Here is a 19936-nt window from a genome sequence, read left to right as displayed (position 1 = left end):
TGCGCACAAAGGGTTAACTGTGTGAAAGCAAACTCTACTATAGTTTATTTAGGACGGTATTAAAGTAGACTGAAAGGACGTTGAAGGCTTTTACTCCACTCAACACAGTCCTACAGGCGTTTAACTCCTTTAAACAGATACGAACACGCACGATACGAGCTGTGTCGGTGTAGTAAAAACTATTGCACACAATCAGTGTTATCATGTGAAATAATGCCTAAAATGTGCGTGTGCGTGATATATTTCCACAAACTGGGTGTAAAACCGACTGCAGCCTAAATAATTTGTGGGTGTCTACTTTTGGAAGCGGAGGTGCACATTCTCCGGCTGTCACCCTCTCGTCTCCAACTAGATAATTCGTCTTTGAGTTCAATGAGTGGAGAGTGGACATGAACTGAAAGACAGAAATTCATAGCGAGCATATTCGGCGTGAGAAACCCCTTCAGAAATATTTCAGCGTACAGTCATAACGAAGATGCAACGATGACTCAACCTCAGCTGAATGAGTTCATTCCCCCTCCGGAGTGCCCTGTTTTTGAGCCCAGCTGGGAGGAATTTGCCGACCCTTTTGCGTACATCAACAAAATACGACCCATTGCAGAGAAAACTGGCATCTGCAAAGTCCGCCCGCCGCCGGTGAGTGTTTCTTAATTTTTTTACAGTTATTCTAGTTTTTTGCGCGGTGTGTTGGCCTTTGCTGCTGTTGATACTGTAACAGGCAAAGTTGTGTTTTTAGACAGGTTTCAACATGGCGGATTGCGGCTGCGAGTTGAATTGTCAGCTAGCCTGAGCTCGGAGTGTGTTGTGTTTGATCCAACGGTAGTGAAGCACTCTCAGGAAATCTGTGTCCCGATCAAGTTTTTAACTTCTAAAAGAGACAGATGCGTATTTATTATAACAGTCAGCTTAAAGAGCAAAATCTCTAAAAAGGAATTAAAAAATTCAAACGCTAAAGTTTGCCTGTATGCAAATGTAAAATGGAAATTGTTTACGTTAGCGCAGAATGAAATGCTTCCTGGAGTGGGCGCACGGAAATGGCTCACCAATATTTCAACTAGTCGTTTGACCACTGCTTTTAAACAGTTTGTTACACGTATAGCTTAACTTTCCCAACAGGATTTGACGGATTTAGCTAGTGTGAGATAACCTAGCTAGCGTTAATCAGGCCCGTTTAAAGCTGCAGTTGCCTGACATCCAACGTTAGCTAACGTTACGTACGTGCTCGGTGACCAACTGTTTATGGAGAGAAGGGTCGCGTTAACAGACACTCAGCTTTTACCGTAGTTTAATCGTGTTTACACATTTAACCTACTTGAACGCGATTATTCTACATTGTTAACCGCGTTAGTTTGTTAGCTAAGTATTTTAGACTTGCAGAATTACGTTATATGGTTATTATTTTAAAAAGCTAACTCTCGGACGGTTGGCTGTTTTATATAATATTGCCCTTTTTTTAATTGGAGGATTATTCTGCCATAATCCACACCTCCCTAACGTCACAGGAGCTAATATTGAATCTTTCAGGACATAAAGGAGAAAGGATAGTTGTAGATTTTTATTTCGCCAAAATGAACAGAATTCAAATTAAAATCACATTGACCTTATTTCTGTTACATTGTGATGAGAGAGGGCAGATACCTTCTTCAAGGGTGTGTCCAAGCGTCCACGCAAATTAGATAAAGGGCAAATTGTACTGAAATAAATGACATTATCCTGGCTGATGACTAACGTACTTTCTGTCAGTTATCAATGTGTCGGTTTAACAACATTAAGGCCCTGGATGGAAATTGTTTTCTTTGATCTGTATGCCATCAGATAACACGAGAATCGTCTTTAGTAGAAATTGAGGAAGCTATAAAAGCCCGTTTTTTCCCCCGTTAAACAGGAATGGGCAGGGGTGAATGGGCTGCAATATAACAAAAAACGGTGGGTGGGGGGCTGCTTGGTGTTTGCTCGTCCAAAAAGAAACCTACATTTGACGGCATGGCTGAAAAATGCACAGCTCATGTAAACAAAAGAAGGCAGTGGCAAAAGCTTTGAGCTAAGATTGAATGCTGATAGTATATCCTCACATGGGATAGTCCAAGAAACAGTTGGTTGTCCCATTTACTGCATTGTTTTGACCAGTGCAGAAGCATTGTAGTCTACAATGCAGACAGTTTTATCATTTAGAAATACGTGAGAAACATGGCTGTACTGCTACACTCTAGTCTGAACAGCTTCAAGATTTATGACCACCATGAAAGGTTTTAAAATGCAGGGTTATTCTTTGTTAAATTAAATACCATATGGTAAGAAGCAGCATGTCCAAAAAGTTCAAATACAATGCCTACTTCTTGATTTATACTGGTATGTAAAACTGACATGTACCAAAAGGAGAAACAAATATATTTACTTATAGCTCCACCATTTGTCCTACATTGTATCACCACCATTTTCTGCAGTGTGTGTCATACACCAGCAGTTTCTTCTGAACATTCAGACCAAAATTTGGCTCCAGGGTGGTGTGTGGGCCAAACAAACCAATAAACAATCTTAAATCCTTCAGCAATGTGAAACTGAGCTCTTGAGAGCAGATTTCTACTGAGGCAAATTGTGTTACTTCTGCATTGTGTGTTTGTGTAAAGAGGACAGAATTTGGTATCTTGGAGGCCGGTATGGTGAAGGTACACACTGTGTACATGTAACGTCCTGTGCTTTCTTTTTTTAGATACGATCTAGCCTGAGATCCCCTTTCTCTGTTTCCTTTTTCTCTTTTTTTATAAAGGAAGACATTGCACCACAACCTGTTTTTTAAAAATATTTTATTGCTAGAGTGCAAGAGTTTACTAAATTTACATTTTCTTAGATATGATGTTGTTCATACTTATAGCATTGTTGCAACATTTATATATTTTATTGTGGAAAAAAAAACTCTTGGTGTCTGTCTATTTCTAATGTGAATTCAGATGGTGATATACCTAAAATAATAGAAAGTGCCTGATTAATTTGGACCATTTTCATGATAGAGATTATAAAATGTTTTTAGTAATGGGCTGAATATATGCTTTCTTTTTGCCACAACCTGTTTTTGATCAGTGATGTCTGGGTGCACAGCTTGCGGTCAATATTTTGTTTTACTTGGGTCACAGTTTGTCTGTAGATGTTAGTAGCACATATGCAAGTGGTTTTCAGTGATCTCTTAAGGCTGTTTGTGGTTAGTTTCTCACCACTCATATTTGTCATTTTGTACGTGGCAGAAGGCCTGTAATGTTCAGACCAAAGTTGCCCTTGTAATATTAAATGCTGTGGTCAGACATGCGTGTGAAGGATGGTCATGCAGTTCCATATTTTCAAAGCGATTGTTAACCTTTAGTGCCAGAACATTTGTGGCATATAATCCAGCTTTGCCTACATATGATAAGGTGGCGTTAATGCAGCTATTGTTGTCCCCATTCAGCCCAGCATTTCCATCCTAGTAAGAAAAAAAGCCTGTCCAGACCCAGCAAATCTTGTGTGTAACATTTTACATGTTACAGTGCTAATCCCACAGTAACACTGCATGTAGAGAATATGGACTATAAATGAAATATGTTTTTCTGTACCATTTAAGACATATTGTGTGTGTTAAAGTTTGAATTAGATCTAGAGCTGGAGCCTAATTACCAAACCCAGCTGAGTCAGGTCACATGATCAGTTTACAAATCTCGCATGTTAATTTGGCACATTCCTGTTTCATTGCAATGTAGTGTCAGCGGACGTTTGGCTCTAAGAAATTAACTTAAAGCAAAACTAAGACTGGATCTCAGTGTTGATGGCTTAATTTGGTTATGAGACACACATGTAGTATCACGTTAATGTATTCCCATAAATTACTCAAATCCAATTAATATTTCAAATCAATCAGAAAAAGTGTAGATTTAGGTTGCAGTTGTTGCTTTTGAGCAGTAATCCAATGGGGAAAAGAAACAAGCCTGTTTGGTTCATCTGATCTAGATTGGTATTTATGACGTGGTCTGGTTTTTCTGAAAGTCCAAACACAGTGTTGAGCCCATAATCTGAGCCACTAAAGATAGAGTAAGTAGAGTTTATAGATTTTGTTTTTGCCCACATCAGACACCGTGTAAATGGGCTAATGCGTTGTCAGTTTGTCTGAGAACATTTGTTACATACTGTTTGAAGGGCAAATTTAAAACCTGAAACTTATCTGTGGGATAAACATTTCTGTCTGTTCCTCAGTGTCAGAAACAACTCTGGGATGTTGAGAATATTTGTAGAAATAACTGGATTATTACATAACACTATGAGCTTCATGTTGGCCAGGAGAGCACACTTTCTATCACACTTGTTTTTCTCTTATTTGTAAACATTCTCCTGACAAATCAGCAGGAGTGAGGTGTCACACGATTAATGATGTAAAACTGAGATTATCATGCTGAGCCACCTCTGATACCATGTTCTCTCGTCTTGCAGGAAGTTGTGTGGTCTAGTGTGAGTAGGTTTGTTTCAATATAGTGTGCAAGTGCATTAATATCACACATGTCGGTGTTTAGTTTGTCAGTTTGTGTGGTTTGAGTTGGTCTAGTTCACTCCTTCACATAGGCACAGGAAGCAATGTGTTTTGTGGAATCGCATCCTGGTGACAATTGTGTTATTTGATAAATAAGCCAGTTTTATTCAAATGTCCTGCAAACCTTTGAAGACATTTTTTAAAAATAAAGTAGTTGTATGTCATGTAAACCTTGTTATTTACCATGTAGTTTTGTGCATGCAAAACATATTGTATAACTGCATGTCACAAAAACTATCATTAGATTACTAATATTGACCAACCAGATTCACTGCTCACAGCATGTTTGCATGTTTGCACAGACACACTAGGACTTCCTGTAGATCTGCCTTTTAATTAACAGTCTGTGGGTTTACTAGAAGAACTGCTGTCTCTTGGATGTGCAGACAGGGTGTGTAGGCAGGATTAGTTTGAGATTTTTACTCCTTATTGTGGTTTTATATTTGTTCAAGGAAATAGTTCATTTTAAGGCCAATTTCACATACGCCGTCCTGCAGCCGTACATACTTACTAGTGCACTGAATCTGAGGCTGAAAATAACAAAATGATAACAACAAAAACAAAATGTATTCTGTTTCAATAATGTTTGCTAAAATGACAGTGCCCTGCTGGTTTAGGAAATTACTTAAAATGAAAGAATATATTCATGACCTCTTTTCTTCAATAGGAACTAATAGCTCAGAGCTGAGAGCCACAGACAGTCTCTGAAAATATTAAGAGACTGAATAACACATTGTTGGTTTTGGTGTTTTCATGGGATTTGTTGACAACAAAAAAAACATAAAATGGGACCATGTTGTACTTTTATTTTTTTTTACAGACTGTGAAATTTGGTTTCAAAGGCCTCTGTTTCAGTGTGACCAGGTTTGGTGTCATTTTGCTTAATAAAATGTTTTTGTTTTTTAAATTCTCTCAGGACTGGCAGCCACCATTCGCCTGTGATGTTGACAGACTGAAATTCACACCACGGATACAAAGACTTAATGAGTTGGAGGTACGTTCATTTAATATGTTTATATATTTAAGATGCATAAAGTGCAGTAAGTGTAAATGAGGGGGGGTTATTTGGTAAGTAGATAATCCTGTCAATTCCTGACTTTATTCTGGCATTTAAAAATTTAAATTATTGCTACGTTGTTCCCGTCTTTGTCTATTTTTCCCAAAACAATACAAATGTAAATCAAACAATTAACAGCTTCATTTGATAATTATTATTATTATTATTATTATTATTATTATTATTAGTTATTGTGCTCAGATCTGTCCTTCAGTGATAAGTAGTAGAGTGAGTTAGCTTTGATTAGTTTCTAAAAAAAAAAGGAAGGTAACATTAGCCATAGAAAAGAATATTAGAAGATAGACCTTATTTTAATAGGTTTCTCTAGAAATGGTCTTATGAAAGTTGACAACATCTGGACAAAGGTCACTAGTAATTTTATCTTTTCTTACTACTTTAACTGTGAAAGAATAAACTATTAAATCTTCAATGCACAACATTAACTTTTGTTTCACTGTGTTTTTAGGCTCAGACCAGAGTTAAGCTCAACTTCCTTGATCAAATAGCGAAATTCTGGGAGCTTCAAGGATGCACTCTGAAAATCCCTCACGTGGAAAGAAAGATTTTGGATCTTTACCAGCTGAATAAGGTGCATGCAAATCCTAGCTATAGAGATCACTTTTTATTCATGTATAATCACTATAAAATGTTTTACTTATGTATGAATATAAAACAGCTTTTCACACATAATTCCTCTCTTTCCAAGCTGGTGAATGAGGAGGGAGGCTTCGATGCAGTCTGCAGAGAGCGGCGCTGGACGAAGATATCTGTCAAGATGGGCTTTGCTCCAGGCAAGGCTATTGGCTCTCATCTGCGGGCACACTATGAGAGGATCCTCTACCCATATAACCTGTTCCAGACTGGAGACAATCTGCCTGTACGTGCAGTCACTCATGTTTTCTTTTCTTCCCCAGTAGAGCAGCAGTAGCTAGGCTTGTTGTTCACAGTTGAGTAGATGTTTATTGGAAACATTTATTGTCCATTTAAGTGCCTTTTCAAGCTATTAGGTGTATTATTATAAACTCATGGGTACTGTCTAGACCAGCTCAATACACACAGTATTATTATAGTTGACAGTATTATAATTTGGGAAAATCTTTATTTTAATGGAGTTAAATCTTAGCTTGGTCCTGGTCCTAAAAACAACAGAACAGTGGCAGGTATTGAATGTTTGGTCTCTTAAGCTGCCTTCAAATGATAAGAAATTTGCACGTCATTGGTTACGCTTTGAAAGGTCAGCGGCAACCAAGTTGAAATAATTTGAACAGTACAACATTTATGAAACATTTATCCAATAAGCGTAATCAAAAATCACAATACAGTCAAAGTCACAGTTTCCACACAGATTTACTATAAGAAGCTGCAGTGCTGTATTAAGATATTTTGCCACAGAAAAGGTTTTATGTTTTAAGTGTGTGTGCTTCAGTTAGATTCAACCATATATTTCACTTTTACAGTTGTTTTGAAACAGATTGCTGTTGCTTTGAATTTAACTTAGTAGCACTGGTGTTCTCAGTGTCACAAAACTAGAATACCATAATAAATTGTAAGGAAGCAGCTTTTTGTGAAACTGAGATTTTTCGTAAGCCATACACTTTCATAATAGCATTTCTTGTGTTTGGTGTGTTTGAAGAAGTATAATGAAGGGACTGGAAGGAGGAGCAGGATTGTATTGATACTTTGATACCTTTCAATCTCCAATATTTCAAATTTTTAGGTACAACCTTTTTGCATATATGTTAACATCCTTTGTTAGGTCCTTTTTTTAAATATTATGTCATAAAGAAGTTTTGTTTTTCTGTTTTGTCCAATGTTATATTTTGTTAGAGTGTGTGTTGGTTTTTGCTTAAATGCAGGTAAAAAAAAATGAGAGACTTTGTAGACTTAGTTTTTAGTCAGGGTTGTTCAGTGTTTGTTGTCACTCTCTTCACATTTATCTGCCTCTCTTTGCAGAGGGCCACCTTGACCAATGACACTAAAGATAAGGAATACACTCCTCACGACCTGCCGCAGCGGCAGTCTGTCCAGCCCCAGGAGACCTGCAGCATCGCTCGCCGAGCGAAACGAATGAGATCTGAAGTGAGTCTGATCTCTCCCTCTGTTCTCCGACATGGTAACTAGTGCCATGTTTAATTCATCATGTGTATGATAGGCTAATGTGTGTTCTTAAATCTGGACGTTTAAGTAAAAGTTTGTATTTCATATTTTTCTGACTCTCACTGTGACTCCCGACAGAGAGGCTGTGTTAAAACCGAACCTGGGGAAGTTTGTGAGAATCGTCCCAATCTCAGGAGGAGGATGGGAACATATTCTTCCAAACCAGAACCTGGTAAGACCACAGCAAGCAATGCTGCTTGATTTATGAAGAAAAGGGGAATGTCTTCTTCCATTGAGCCTTCATCATGTCTTTCAGTGAGAATGGCGGTCACTGAGGTGAAGAAGGAGCCCGTTGAACATGAGCATCCAACAGATTATGAAGAAACTGTATTGAATAAGATAAACATACCTCCCGTGAGTAAAGTAAGTATATTGTTTTGTATTAAAAATGTTGGCTTGCATCAATAATTCCAATATTATGCTAATAAAAAACATATCAGAGAAAATTGCACCTCACAGAAGAAAAGCAGTGCTCACTATTGTTCTGTGCACTCAGGTGGACCAGTACATGTGCTTGGTATGTGGAAGTGGGACTGCTGAGGACCGACTGCTGCTGTGTGACGGCTGTGACGACAGCTATCACATCTTCTGTCTGATCCCTCCCCTCCACGACGTCCCCAAAGGCGACTGGAGATGCCCCAAGTGTCTGGCTCAGGTGAGCTGCAGACTCTGCACCCCCCGGGAGCTAAATCTTAGCAGAGAGGCTCATAATTGGGAACAAGAGTATAACCTGATACCCACAAATATAACACAACTGTTTTTTTACTTTTGCATTTGTATATGTTTTTTTATACAGGAATGTGGCAAACCTCCTGTCGCGTTTGGCTTTGAGCAGGCAAGCAGGAGCTACACCCTCCAAACGTTTGGAGATATGGCCGATTCCTTCAAGTCTGACTATTTCAACATGCCAGTTCATGTGAGTTTGCATCACTTGTTAATTGATATCCGAGTGGTTCCCATTCTACTTACTCAACATGTTTTTGTTAGTAATTAGACTTTATCTCAATCTCTGGTTTAAGTATGATGGGTTATATATGTCACAATTTACTGATCCATGGGTTGGAAATATATGGATGAAAGTTGCTCCTCTAGTTCTTGAGAACTTCAGGGCCTCTGATATTAAAAGACCAGATATCAATTTTAAATATAGTTTCTCAAAACTGTCTGAAGTTGTGCCGACATTATTACTGTTGTAATAAAGTGTTGAGTTTTCATTCAAACACCAAACCTGCAAAAGATTTCAATAACGTGAAATGATTCTATTTATAGCGTAGACATGTTTTCTGAGACTTAAGGCCGATTTTGGAAGATCTTTTAGGAAAAACTGCCCTGGACTCTCTGTTACTTCTGTTATATGACTTTGGTCTATAACAAAGGAAGGCTTTGATAACACACTTCCAGAGAGAGTCCTTTTTGTCACACACTCGCATCCTGTGGGTCTACTTTTACTGCATAAAGAGAGTGAACGTGGTGGAGGTTAGAGCTCTGGCAGGGAAAAGAAAACTTGTTGTGAGTGACGGGTTTGAGGCAGAAACTTTTGTCCCACTTATTTCTATAAAAAAATAATGTCCTTGTTGTTGATCGCAGCAGACAGCTGTTTGAACTTGTGATGAAACTAGCTGTGGTTTCTAGACTTGTACTAACACAGCACGCATGAACACCACATCGTCGTCTTCTTGTGTATTTTAGATGGTTCCTACTGAGCTAGTGGAGAAGGAGTTCTGGCGTCTAGTCAGTACCATTGAGGAGGACGTCACAGTCGAGTACGGAGCAGACATCGCCTCCAAGGAGTTTGGGAGTGGTTTCCCTGTGAGCAACAGCCATTTTGAAGTCCCTCCTGAGGATGAGGTACAATCTGCCTGCTGTTACATGGATGATGTATTATATTTGTCTACAGTCGAATTTCATTTTTCTCCAGAATTTGATGTTTGAACTTAAGTCATTGAGCTTTAAAGTAGCTGGAAACTAAAAATATGTTTTAACCTTTGGTCTCCCTAAAACCTTACAAAAAATATAAATAGTTTGGCTGGTAGCTGGCAAAATGAAAAACACTGATATTATGTTCTGATCAGTTTTCCCATTGATAACTACTGTAATGTCTCTGACCTGTAGCATTACCTGAGCAGCGGCTGGAACCTGAACAACATGCCGGTGCTGGATGCTTCCGTGCTGACTCACATTACAGCCGACATCTGTGGGATGAAGTTACCCTGGCTGTATGTGGGCATGTGCTTCTCGTCCTTCTGCTGGCACATCGAGGACCACTGGAGCTACTCCATAAACTACCTTCACTGGTAGAGTGCACTCTCTAAACTCTTATCGTGTATCCATTATAGAGGATTTAATGTAGAAGTTCCACTTTCTTACACTAGGACACGGTCTTACACAGTCTGGTATTTTCACAAGTGCAGTTAAATATATCATGATATCCATTTAACTATCATGGTTTCGGAAAATGTATACTAAGCATCATGTTAGTCCTGTAAAATACAAGTATGGCAGTAACGTATTCATGCGTGTGGTAATGCTTGTTTGAGTGTTTTTCACTAATAGCATTGACCACATGTGCAGGGGGGAGCCGAAGACGTGGTATGGGGCTCCTGGTTACGCTGCGGAGCACCTAGAGTCGGTCATGAAGAATCTGGCACCTGAGCTGTTTGAGTCCCAGCCGGACCTCCTTCACCAGCTGGTCACCATCATGAATCCCAACACGCTGATGAACAACGGTGTCCCGGTAACCTGCTCACTGTTACACTCATCGATTAATCATCACATTTAAATGTCTGATACAAAGCTGAATCTTTATCCTTATGACAAAATAATGGTAAATATCACACGTCACAGTAGCACAGACAAGTATGACCGTAGATGTAAATCAAATAATTTGCTTCTCCGGCATCAACAAGTAGATAAACATTTTAAGCTTGTTGCAGTGTCTGACCACTTTCTAAGGAAATCTGATGTTTGAAGTACATAATAGATTTAAATCTAGATTTACAAACAAATATAAATCAAGACATCAGAACTTTGCTGGTGTCAGTCGCATTATCATCTTTACTACAAATGATAATTGCTAAAGCAGGGACTGTTAAACATTTGCAGCTTGTAATTTTTTCTTCTTTTCTTACTCTTAACTAGATTTATCGCACCAACCAGTGTGCAGGCGAGTTTGTCATCACTTTCCCCAGAGCTTACCACAGTGGATTCAACCAGGGGTTCAACTTTGCTGAAGCTGTCAACTTTTGCACCATGGACTGGGTAAGACAATCTGTTACCACTCTGTTTACACAATAGGAGATTATTTTTAGACCTGTGTTGGCTCAAATGTAGTATCTCTGCACCACCCTCTGATAAAAATCATGGTTATGGTGTTCACAGCAGTTCTTTTCCATCATCAGATTTTCAGGAACAGGGTCCTGTTGTTACTATTACACGTTTTTCTGCCTCATTAGTTCCTACTAGCCCATCACTTGTGAACTCAAACTCATCTATATATTTTCTGACAGATGCCTGTTGGCCGTAACTGTGTGGCACACTATCGCCAGCTGAGCAGGTACTGTGTCTTCTCCCATGATGAGATGGTTTGTAACATGGCCTATAAAGCAGACACGATGGATGTCGAGCTGGCGTCAGCAGTGCAGAAGGAGATGACCGTCATGGTCCAAGAAGAAGAGAAGCTGAGAGAGAAAATGAACAAGATGGTGAGTTGTTCTTATCTTAAGCATCCATTATGCCTTTTTTTATTAGTTCAGTAGATTAAGCAAGTTCAGTGATGGCAAGATATAGTTTTCAGCATGTGTGTATAGTAGACATTTATGAGGTAAATGTGCCTTGATGTTGATTGTTGGATTAGATTTAGACTTATTTTGTCTCCACAGCTGTCTCACTCAGTTCCTCTTCACTCTGTCTCCTCTGAGGCTCTAATGACTGTGATTTGTATCCCCAGGGTGTGGTGCAATCTCGACAAGTTGATTATGAGGTGCTCCCCGACGAGGAGCGGCAGTGCTGCAAGTGTCGGACCACCTGCTACCTGTCTGGCATCACCTGTGCCTGCAGCCCTGGCAAGATGGTTTGTCTGTACCACGCCCAGGACCTCTGCTCCTGTCCTCATAGCAACCTTACACTCCAGTGAGTCTTCAGTAACCACAACAACTGAACACACTCGCTTGGGTGGATCCTTCTTTTTTTGTCTGCTGAAAGATGAATTTCACTAAATTTTAATCTTGTTAGATTATAAGAATTAATTAAAAACATCCTAATAATGGTAGCTCTTAGGAGAAATTTTGCATGTTGCCGAACTATTTTATGTTCGGAGGGAGTTACTGCAAAACCAAAGTGCTTTATTGTTTTTATGTAATATAAATTCATTAGTTGTAGTTTAATGTTCCTTACACTCATGAAAAGCAGCTGTTGAATATAAAAAGATAAAAGTGCACGATGCCTGGCTGCCTTCTTCTGTCCAGTTTCCCATCCAAAGTAAATATAGACGAATGTGTCATTTTATAATAGCCATTTTGTAGGAGAAGTATTACTTTTTATTGAACCTTGACAAATGTCCATCATCGTTGTACATCAGTGGCCTTGTTTTGTCTTTCCCTGCAGTTATAAGTTTACACTGGACAAGTTGTATCCCATGATGGCATCAGTGACGCTGCGTGCTGAGTCCTATAAAGACTGGCTCTGTAATGTGCAGGACATCCTGGAGAACAACGGAAACAAGAAAAGAGGTTAGAAGTCAATGCAAAAAAAATATGCCCTTCACCCCCCTCTCATTGTAAGGAGAAACACTCATCCCTACTCCGTCAGCTGGCCACTCTGTATTATATTTTATGCTTTCTAAGAATTTGTACTGCTTTCTGGTCAGGTTTGGAGGAGCTTCACAGCCTGGTGGAGCAGGCGGAAACAAAGGCTTTCCCACAAATCAGGCTCCTAAATCAGCTGCGTGTCATCACCTCAGAGGCTGATAAAGTTGCTGTGATGGCACAACAGCTTCTCAATGGAAAGAGGCAGACGAGGTACTACAACAAGAGATTTGACATAGTTCCCTCTCAGTACGGTTTGAATTGAAATTACTTCTTGACTTCCATATCAATCACAATCATACGGTTTTCTAGTATGTTTTGGTGTGAGCTGGCCCCTAGCAGGGACGTGCAGAAGATGTTAGAGGGGCAGGGGCCCAAATTCCTAAAAGGCATCAATATGGTCCCAACCACGGCTCTGAAATATCAGCAGCCTGACTGTGCTGTGTATTGATGAATCCATGGCACTGTCCGTGGTGCTCAAGTAGCAGACAGATTTGCAATTGCGTATTTTTCTCTCAGTCCCGCCCTTCTGTCAGTTTCATCTATAATATTCTCTAAACTATGTAAATACTCAAATTTGTACTATATCGTAGCCTATATACTATACCACTGTAGAGAAGTGTCACCTTCAAAGTGACAAGTAGCAACAGCGAGACGATCATAGAGACGCACAGCTGCCTGTAAGTGTTCCTATAATATTTCTATGATCTTTCAGTAGCGTCTGTGCTACTGAAAATACTCCCCCAAAACAGCCACCTCTGTAACAAAATAGTTTTTACTGTAGATGTTTAGTGTAACCTGTGAGTGTAGCAGGTAATGTGACTGAGGAAACGAACCTGCATTTGTTATTGATTGAGATTAATTTATTTTTCTAATTTTAGCTATTCAACAAACAATTCTGTCAATTTGATGCTTGTTTTTATAGATCTGTTAAGCACGTTTTGTGTTTATTTTAGGTATCGTTCTGGAGGAGGAAAGTCTCAAAACCAGAACGAGTTGACTGTGGAGGAGCTGAGGTCTTTTGTCCGACAGTTTGACAGCCTGCCGTGCAACATCCGACAGGCTCCTTTACTGAAGGTCAGTAAGCTCGGATCAGACACGTTAACTTCTTTACATGACGTTTGGCTTAGTTTTAATATCAATCCCTAAATGCCTGTTGAACGTCACCTCCAGGACCTGTTGACCCGGGTGGATGACTTCCGACAGCGCAGTCAGCGCCTCCTCTCTGACGAGTCACCCAGCCCGCTGGAGCTGCAGGACCTGCTGGACGTGAGCCTGGGCCTGGACGTGGAGCTGCCTCAGCTGCCCCTGCTGAGGGAGAGACTGGAGCAGTCCCGCTGGCTGGAGGCCGTGCAGCAAGCCAGCGGCCGGCCAGAAAGCCTCTGTCTGGACACCATGAGGAGGCTGATAGACCAGGGCGTGGGCTTGGCCCCTCACAGCTCTGTGGAAAGAGCCATGGCTCGACTGCAGGAGCTGCTGACTGTGTCGGAGCAGTGGGAGGAGCGGGTGCTCAGCCTCATGGATGCCAGGTGAGGACACTGACCTGCACTGGGCCTTACGTTGTATTTCCATGGCTTCCGCCACAGTTTCCATAGCTTTTATCTTTTTTCTGTCACTCCCTTTCTGTGGTTAGGGTGGAGAAAGAAAACAGATGGACTACTCTGTAATTAAATGAAAGTTTGATCCATGTACCACATTCTACAGCTTTCACACCATTTTTTGTTCGTTTATTCATTTTTTAAGTTATTACCATTTTGTATAGAAGAATCTTCTGAAACAAAAGTGTCATGATCGGCAATGTTTCTGCATAAGGTATCAATTTACCATGAAAAACAAACAACCACAGCGATGACAGACCGTTCACTGCACATGTACAAACACACTACCCCTCCTAGAGTGTCTCTGAAAGCTCTGAAAAGCTTTTCTCTTCAATGAATGAAGAAATATTTCACTAATACAATTCAGGAACACTTACTGTATATAACTTTGTTAAACTACAGTTAAGTCTGACTTTGTTTACGATTATGTTAAATAGTGGTGTCAGATGTGAAGTGAAAACATGAAATCTGCTTCAACTTCAGACAGTGCAGAGTGAAATGTGCCAAGTCTGCAGAGCTGGATCATGGTGGATAAAGAGGATCATGGTGTTGTGACAGTGCTTAACCCACTAGTGGCCACACGGAGACTACACACTGTGAAGCACCAGACTCTGCCATAGCAAGAGCCCCATGTGATCTGATATTTGATGTTAGACATTGTGTAAAACCTGAACATGTGCACTGTATTTACTAAAGCCCATGTCACTTCACAGGCCGTGTCACAGCATAGAGACACTTGATGCTGCTCTACAAGAAGTAGAAAACATCCCTGCCTATCTGCCCAACTGTCTGCAGCTGAAGGATGTCATCACCAAGGCCAAGAAATGGCTTCATGAGGCCGAAGCCCTCCAGGTGAAATATACTTCAACTTGAGCCGCGCTGAATGTTCTCGGCTCTTCACACTTGGCCAGAGGTGGTCAGAGAGTTTGGATTGGTTTGGATAAATCTTGTGTGTGCATGCTTGCAGCTCGGGGGACGTATTCCTGTGCTGGACAGCCTCTCTGAGCTGGTTCTCAGAGCAGAGGGCATCCCAGTGAGGCTCGACCCGCTGAGTCGACTGGAGGCCCTCGTCAGTGACGTTCAGACCTGGAAGGAGAGCGCAGCAAAGACATTCCTACTGAAAAACTCCCCTTTCTCTCTTCTCGAGGTAAACACTTATCAGTAGGGTTGCTTTCCAAATAAATTTCCAAATATGTCAGGACCAATAAATAACACGCATTTGCTTTTTGTGTTTTCAGGTGCTTTGCCCCAGATGTGACGTAGGGACAGTGCATCAGAAGTCAAGATCTAAAAAATCAAAAGAAGCTACACAGATCAGTAAAAAATCTGCAACAAAACTGGAGTCTCTGTGTGACGTGGAGAGAGCTCTCTCTGAGAGCAAGGACTCTGCCTCTGCTGTGAGTGTAGCTGTAGTGTCTTGTGTTTCCCCACAGCAACAGGCACAGTTGCTCTCTGTTCTGTCATACTATCAAAGGCAAATATGCCATAAAAACTCTTACTCTTACACACTTGCTGTAAGCTGTGAAGACTGTAAAACATACTTTATATGCTACATACATAAAATGACATGTTCCCCTGTATTTTTAGAACCTCCAACAGCAGCATGTTTGAGGAAACCATAATGTTTGAGTCTAACGTTTACATATAGTAGAATTTTTAAATAAACAAGGAGATTTACCTTATTTTTATTTTGAAGCGCTGCCTCTCGGACAGCATTTACTCTGCCGTCCCCAACAAGCTTGCAGCCTAGACGTATCTGCTGTGAGGGGCTCATGCAGGGCGATAAAGTCCCTGTGTGCGCTATGGTAGCCACAAAGCAACAAAAGGCAGGTTGGATGCCTCACAAAGTGAACAGGGAAACATGATTGATCTATTATCAACACTTAATCTTTAACAAAGTTTGGTGACTTTTACACACGAATAGTGGGTCATGAGACCTGTTATGGTGTCAGATTGTAAACTGAGTTAATAAATTAAATTTCCTTCCTTCACAGATGGCCACTCTCGCGGAGGTCCGCCAGAGGGAGATGGAGATCTTGTTGGCTCTGCGCACTTCAAATGAGTCCAAACTTCTTCCTGCTGAAAATTGTTGTGCACTTAGTGTTTGTGTTTGCCAAAAGGCCCCTTCGGGTGCCATGGCGCAGTGCGAGCTTTGTCGAGAAGTTTTCCACTGCGGCTGCGTTACGACAACCGCAGACCTCGAGTACGGCCAAGCCTGGCTTTGCCCGCTTTGCCAGCGGTCGAGGAAACCCCCTCTGGACAAGGTCCTGCCCCTCTTGGCTTCACTGCAGAGGATTCGGGTTCGACTGCCAGAAGGGGACGCCCTGCGCTTCCTCATCGAGAGGACGGTGCGATGGCAGCACAGAGTCCAGCAGGCCTGCACAGAAGGAGTGCTGGAGAAAGTGTCCAAGATGGTCAGTTGGACACGCATGTTATAACTCGATCTCGTGATTGTTGCTTTGTTGATATAATTCACCATCAGAGGGTCTTCTTACTTCATTAGTGACTTTATAGTGACTATTTGTTCGTGCTTTGTAGCTAGATGGCGTCGTAGACACACTGACCATTGTCAAGCTTACTGAAGTTGATTGTTTATTGTTTCAGGGGAGACTTGGACCCAGAATATCTTCTCATCTGACTCAGGAAATAAATGGCTCACTTTTTCATACAGAGCACCAGTCTGTTCCACTCCAGGGTCAGTTTTCAAGCTTTAAGCACTTTGCATCCACACATACTATGATTTCTTTTTCTTTCTTTTTTTTAATTTAACCTCTGAACTCTCTATTGCTCATCTGTTTGTCGCAGGTCTCGGTCCTGAGCTGGAGGAGCTGATGGTTGAGGGATTCCTGCTGCAGGTCACTCTGCCTGAAACCGAGCAGCTGTACAGATACCTGCTGTACAAACTGGCCCCCCTGCCGACACAGAGCGCCCCCTGTGGGAACAACACAGAACAGGACCAACAGTCTCAAAGAGGGAGCCCCCACCACAACAAGGTAATGACAAATACAGGATCATATTCTACTACATACACTACTTTTTGGTATATTTATTGTAATATTTACATCTTAACGAAACAGAATGGAGTTTCCAGTCTCAAAAAGGAGGCAGTGAACGGTCAGAGCAAAAGGACCAAGCGACGCAAGGAAAGCTCCGACTCTCAGCACAGCGAGAAGGCCAAGAAGTGCCGCAAAAAGAAGTCTAAGAAAAGCAAAGAGAAGAGTGAAGAAGCCAAGAGGACGTGTTCTCCCACACACACAGTGTCTGACCCTGCTCCTTCCGACTCAGAGGAGGACTACTCGCTGTGTGCTGCACCATGGTGCAGAGAGCCAGAGGGCGACGAGGTCAGTCCACTATATACAGTATATACTACACCACCCAATCTGAGTTTGAACTGATTTATGTTCTCATTTTGTTTACAGTTACAATATACAAAGTGATAATGCTTCAAAAGAAATGCTACAACACAGTAAAAAACACCTTTTCTTGCTGCTTTCCAGGTAAACTGGGTCCAATGCGACGGCAGCTGCAATCAGTGGTTCCACCAGGTCTGCGTGGGATTGTCTGCTGAGCGAGCAGAGAAGGAGGACTATATTTGCATAAGCTGCACACAGCCAGACTACAACAGAGGAGAATGAAGACCAAAAAACGTGACTCTGAAGGATCAGCAGTTTTTGTTGCCAGTCGCAGCACTTAAGTGCACACCTTGAACTCCGTGTGCCCGGTGGCTTCTCCCCTTTACCTTCTGGCTTGCCCTTAGTGAACACGGTGCTATTTACTGTTTTTTCCAGTTTCAAAAGACTTGTCACTGTTTTCGTCACGTGGCTGTTTTTTTTCAGCCAATCAACTAATCCTTTCTGAAACTTTCCGAGACTTGATGCAGGTGTACAAAATGGCAAAATGTTTCAAGAACCAACAGCGCAGGGATTTTTCAACCAAATAAAAAAAGTCAATTTGACATCACATTTTAGAACTGCTTTTTTCTTTTCTTTTCTTTTTTTTTTTACATGCATCTGAACAATGTGAAACTTATCTTTCTCTTGTAGAGTAAATATTATTTATCTAAGCAATAACTGGGCTGATTAACTGAGGTTCAGTTTTCACATGAGCTATATTTGTGCTTAGAAATTCTTTTGATAGAGCGCCTTTTTGAAGCAAAAACCCTGAAGAATTCACTTTATGAATCCAATGATATTACACAGTTCAATTTAAAATTTGTGAACAGAAATAACTTGAATCAGAAACCAGAAAGCAACGACTTCATGTCTCTTCTAAAATGTGCAAAAGTTTGCACCTGAATATTTGCCCACATCCCAAATCACTGACTTGGATGTAAAGTCAGTTTCCCTTTTGCGCTGTCTGCGGAGGAAAGAAAATAGCGTTGGGTGAAACTTTATTATGTTCACAAAATGAGAATGAACTGTCCGACATCAAAGGAATGTACATTTTGGTTGAGGGTTTTCCCTTTACGGTTTAGGATGAAAATATTGTGTTGGACTTAGATTTAACACAGACTGTGTGATTTATTTGCCACGGGTATACAGTATGACCTTTTTTCTGCTCCTTTGGGTAAATAATATAATTCATATGTTGCAGTTTGCATTATAAAATAAAAATGTTTGTTCCCAAATGCCTGGACTCGTCAATCTTTTTTAGAGCAAGTAAAATGTATCATTTGTAGTCTGCAATAGATTTTGAATTCCTCTCGGAAAGAATTCAGCAAAACTGTGTTGAAAGAAGGCTGCAGAGCGGTTTCTTTGTGAGCTTGAACTACTGTTGCTGCTCATTTTGAAGTCTCTTTTTGGTCTTTGCTGCAAATTGAAACGACTGTGACCTGCAGTTGACCAGTTGGGATTCTGCAAACCAGCTGAGAAGATGGGAAAAACTTAAAGATTTGAGTACATTTAAGAAACTATTTGCTGTTCAGTTCAGTCAACACCCAACCTGCACAAAACACTTGGCTGTGGTGTAAAAATGTGCTGGAAATACACAAAAAAGTTGAGTGAGGTTGTGCATGTATCTTAAAGAGGAACTGTTCAACACTATTTCAGGAACTCAACAGCAGGAAACCCTTGTCTGTGCGTGTGGGGGATGTATTTTTGTTATCAATTAATTGAAGTGAATTTCAGTTGAAGAATTCACAATAAAATAGTTTGTGATACAGTGTATACAGATAACTACATAAATATTAAAAACTTTATACAACATGGCTCCTGATTAATAGTGTCTCGTGCCATACTGACATCTAGCGGACATCAGATAGAACAGGTTGTACTCTTCATGTGTATCAATGTATTAATAGTTTCTAAACAACTAAGACTGGAGCTTTGTGTTTATCTTTGAGGTCCATCAAAAGTGTTCAACGTATTTCCTTCCTCATAAAACAGCTTGCAGTCTTCCTCTTACTCACAAACTCCACAAGGAACATTTCAATCGTTCTAATAAACAACAGATACATAAATCATTCACCACCACCTATGTTTATTAGTACAGATATTAAGAAACAAATTAATGAAATCCAACAAAAACCATCATCTTTTCCAGCTCAAATGAACCAGGACTGCAGTCCTTGTAACGCTCATAATATGTCTGCAAGCAAACAACACTGAACAGTGTAGGTAACTCTATCGTTTTCAGTGTTCTGCAGAGAACATGTTCCAGTTCACAACACTTATAAAATGTGAGTGTAAAGAGTCTAGGCATTATCAAAGTCATTACAATATTCAAGTTGTCTCTTTTTCACCCACATGGAGGTTACTTCGTCGTTTGGATATTT

At 40.6% G+C, this 19936-nt stretch overlaps 1 protein-coding gene across 1 annotated transcript; it reads left to right on the top strand.

Annotated features, from left to right (window-relative positions):
* The first annotated feature begins 373 nt into the window (after nt 1-373).
* kdm5ba (lysine demethylase 5Ba) lies at nt 374-18783 on the top strand. The gene is made up of 27 exons (XM_070902151.1): nt 374-636; nt 5466-5543; nt 6073-6195; nt 6313-6483; nt 7560-7685; nt 7842-7935; nt 8020-8126; nt 8260-8418; nt 8560-8679; nt 9453-9611; nt 9876-10057; nt 10335-10497; nt 10902-11021; nt 11270-11464; nt 11710-11891; nt 12366-12490; nt 12628-12778; nt 13522-13642; nt 13739-14094; nt 14877-15015; nt 15131-15310; nt 15402-15560; nt 16158-16577; nt 16768-16858; nt 16969-17156; nt 17241-17504; nt 17661-18783. Exons 1-27 carry the CDS (start codon nt 484-486, stop codon nt 17796-17798), a joined length of 4464 nt encoding a protein of 1487 aa, XP_070758252.1. The 5' UTR covers nt 374-483; the 3' UTR covers nt 17799-18783.
* Nucleotides 18784-19936: the final 1153 nt, after the last annotated feature.

This window comes from Enoplosus armatus, chromosome 3, assembly GCF_043641665.1.
Source record: "Enoplosus armatus isolate fEnoArm2 chromosome 3, fEnoArm2.hap1, whole genome shotgun sequence".
Classification (NCBI taxonomy): domain Eukaryota; kingdom Metazoa; phylum Chordata; class Actinopteri; order Centrarchiformes; family Enoplosidae; genus Enoplosus; species Enoplosus armatus.
Note: the sequence above shows the minus strand (reverse complement) of the source record. Positions and strands in the feature narration are given on the sequence as shown.

Coding starts and splice junctions, on each gene's coding strand:
- kdm5ba (XM_070902151.1), top strand. CDS start 484: ATGACTCAACCTCAGCTGAATGAGTTCATTCCCCCTCCGGAGTGCCCT. Junction 10,058..10,334: donor TCCATAAACTACCTTCACTG/GTAGAGTGCACT, acceptor CCACATGTGCAG/GGGGGAGCCGAAGACGTGGT. Junction 15,016..15,130: donor ATGAGGCCGAAGCCCTCCAG/GTGAAATATACT, acceptor GCATGCTTGCAG/CTCGGGGGACGTATTCCTGT.